The sequence below is a fragment of the Crocuta crocuta genome, unplaced genomic scaffold (genome assembly GCF_008692635.1).
Source record: "Crocuta crocuta isolate KB4526 unplaced genomic scaffold, BGI_CrCroc_1.0 scaffold290, whole genome shotgun sequence".
Taxonomy (NCBI): domain Eukaryota; kingdom Metazoa; phylum Chordata; class Mammalia; order Carnivora; family Hyaenidae; genus Crocuta; species Crocuta crocuta.
Genome location: NW_027527429.1, coordinates 728,276 through 729,624, shown reverse-complemented (window position 1 = coordinate 729,624; position 1,349 = coordinate 728,276). Strand labels below are relative to the sequence as shown.

General features: G+C 67.5%; 1 protein-coding gene across 1 annotated transcript in view; it reads left to right on the top strand.

The window, feature by feature from the left end:
• CROCC2 (ciliary rootlet coiled-coil, rootletin family member 2) overlaps window positions 1–1,349 on the top strand; it is a 56,694-nt gene that overhangs the window by 8,915 nt on the left and 46,430 nt on the right. The window contains exons 7-8 of the mRNA XM_077758291.1: window positions 1–64; window positions 1,214–1,332. The exon at window positions 1–64 is cut by the window's left edge and continues 182 nt beyond it. Of these exons, the coding sequence (XP_077614417.1) occupies window positions 1–64; window positions 1,214–1,332 (183 nt within the window). The remainder of the gene's footprint in view (window positions 65–1,213; window positions 1,333–1,349) is intronic.

Here is a 1,349-nt window from a genome sequence, read left to right as displayed (position 1 = left end):
AGGTGCGGGAGACGCTGCAGCTGCAGGGCCGCTGGGACGCAGAGAAGGCGGCGCTCCAGGCCAGGTGGGCACTGGTGGCCCTGGGGGAGGGGGGGGTGGCGGCCACAGGCTGGCTCGGGCGTGCAGAGCTTCGCCGCCTGATCCGCGCTGGCACCTGCTTTCCCCGCTGCCACTCACGGGCACGATCACCCTGCAGGGGGCACAGGGAGGGTCCCCGGGGCACGGGGCTCACGTGTCCCTTATGCACCCCCCCGAGGCTGAGGTACGGCTCCCCAATCCAGGGCTTGAGCAGACGCTGCCCGGCACGTCCGCCCTGTTCCCAGTGGGGACTGGCTGGTTCCCAGAAGGGGAACCTTCAGGCCTCAGCACATTTGCACAGATCTGGGCGCCTGCCCTGCGGTAGAGCAGGTAGGAAGCTGGGGTGGGGGGGGCTCCTGGAGTCTGTGAGGAAGCACACGAGGTCCTGGACACAGAGCCCACGTCTGGCTCAGAGACCTCTCGAGAGCAGCTTCAGCGGGAAGTGGGGCACAGGCCCCGAGGGGAGGCCCCACCTGCCGCCCCGGGGCACAGCCCCACAGAATGAGGGGGCTGGGGTCCGCTTGGCCACGAACACCTGCCAGGCTGAGGGGAAGAGCCCTGCCCTGCCCTCAGGGGCCCTGCTGAGCCAAGCGAACCGAACCCAGCCCCACGGGGGCACGGGGGCAGGGCCCGGGGACGCCAGATGGCCCAGTGTGGCCGGGGCAGCGCGGCCGGGCCTGAGCGAGTACGCTGGGGCCACAGAGGGGAGCCGCGGGTTGTCGAGAAGGTGTCTCCTGGGAAGAAAGGGACCTAACGTCAGCTGTGTTAGACTTACAGCGCTGGAGGCGAGCCGGGCCAAGGACCCAGAGGTGGCTGCTTGTACGGGCCGTGCCTGCAGGACAGGGGCAGGGCCTCAGGAAGCCACTGGCCACGAAGCTGGAGAGCGGAGTTGGGGGGGGCGCTCGAATGCTGAACTCTCATTCTGCACTTTGCTCCAGAGACTGTGGGGGCCACTGAAGGTTCTAGAGCAGGAGAGAAGCGTCTGCTCAGACAAAGGACTAAGGCGCACTCAGACAGAGGCGGCCACAGCCCAGGAGGGATCTGGACGCGGCCGGGCATCTTCAGGGCCGGCCTGCGCTCTGGGCTGCGATCTCTGCTCTGACAACCCTTCCCCGGACCCCCACCTTTTCTCCAGACTCTCCGAGCAGACGCTGCTGGTGGAGAAGCTCACAGAGCAAAACGCGGAGAAGGAGAGAACCATCTCTTCCCTCAAAATGCAGGTTCAGAAACTGGTGCGTGGGGCTGAGAGAGGAGGTGCGGGCGGGGTCCGC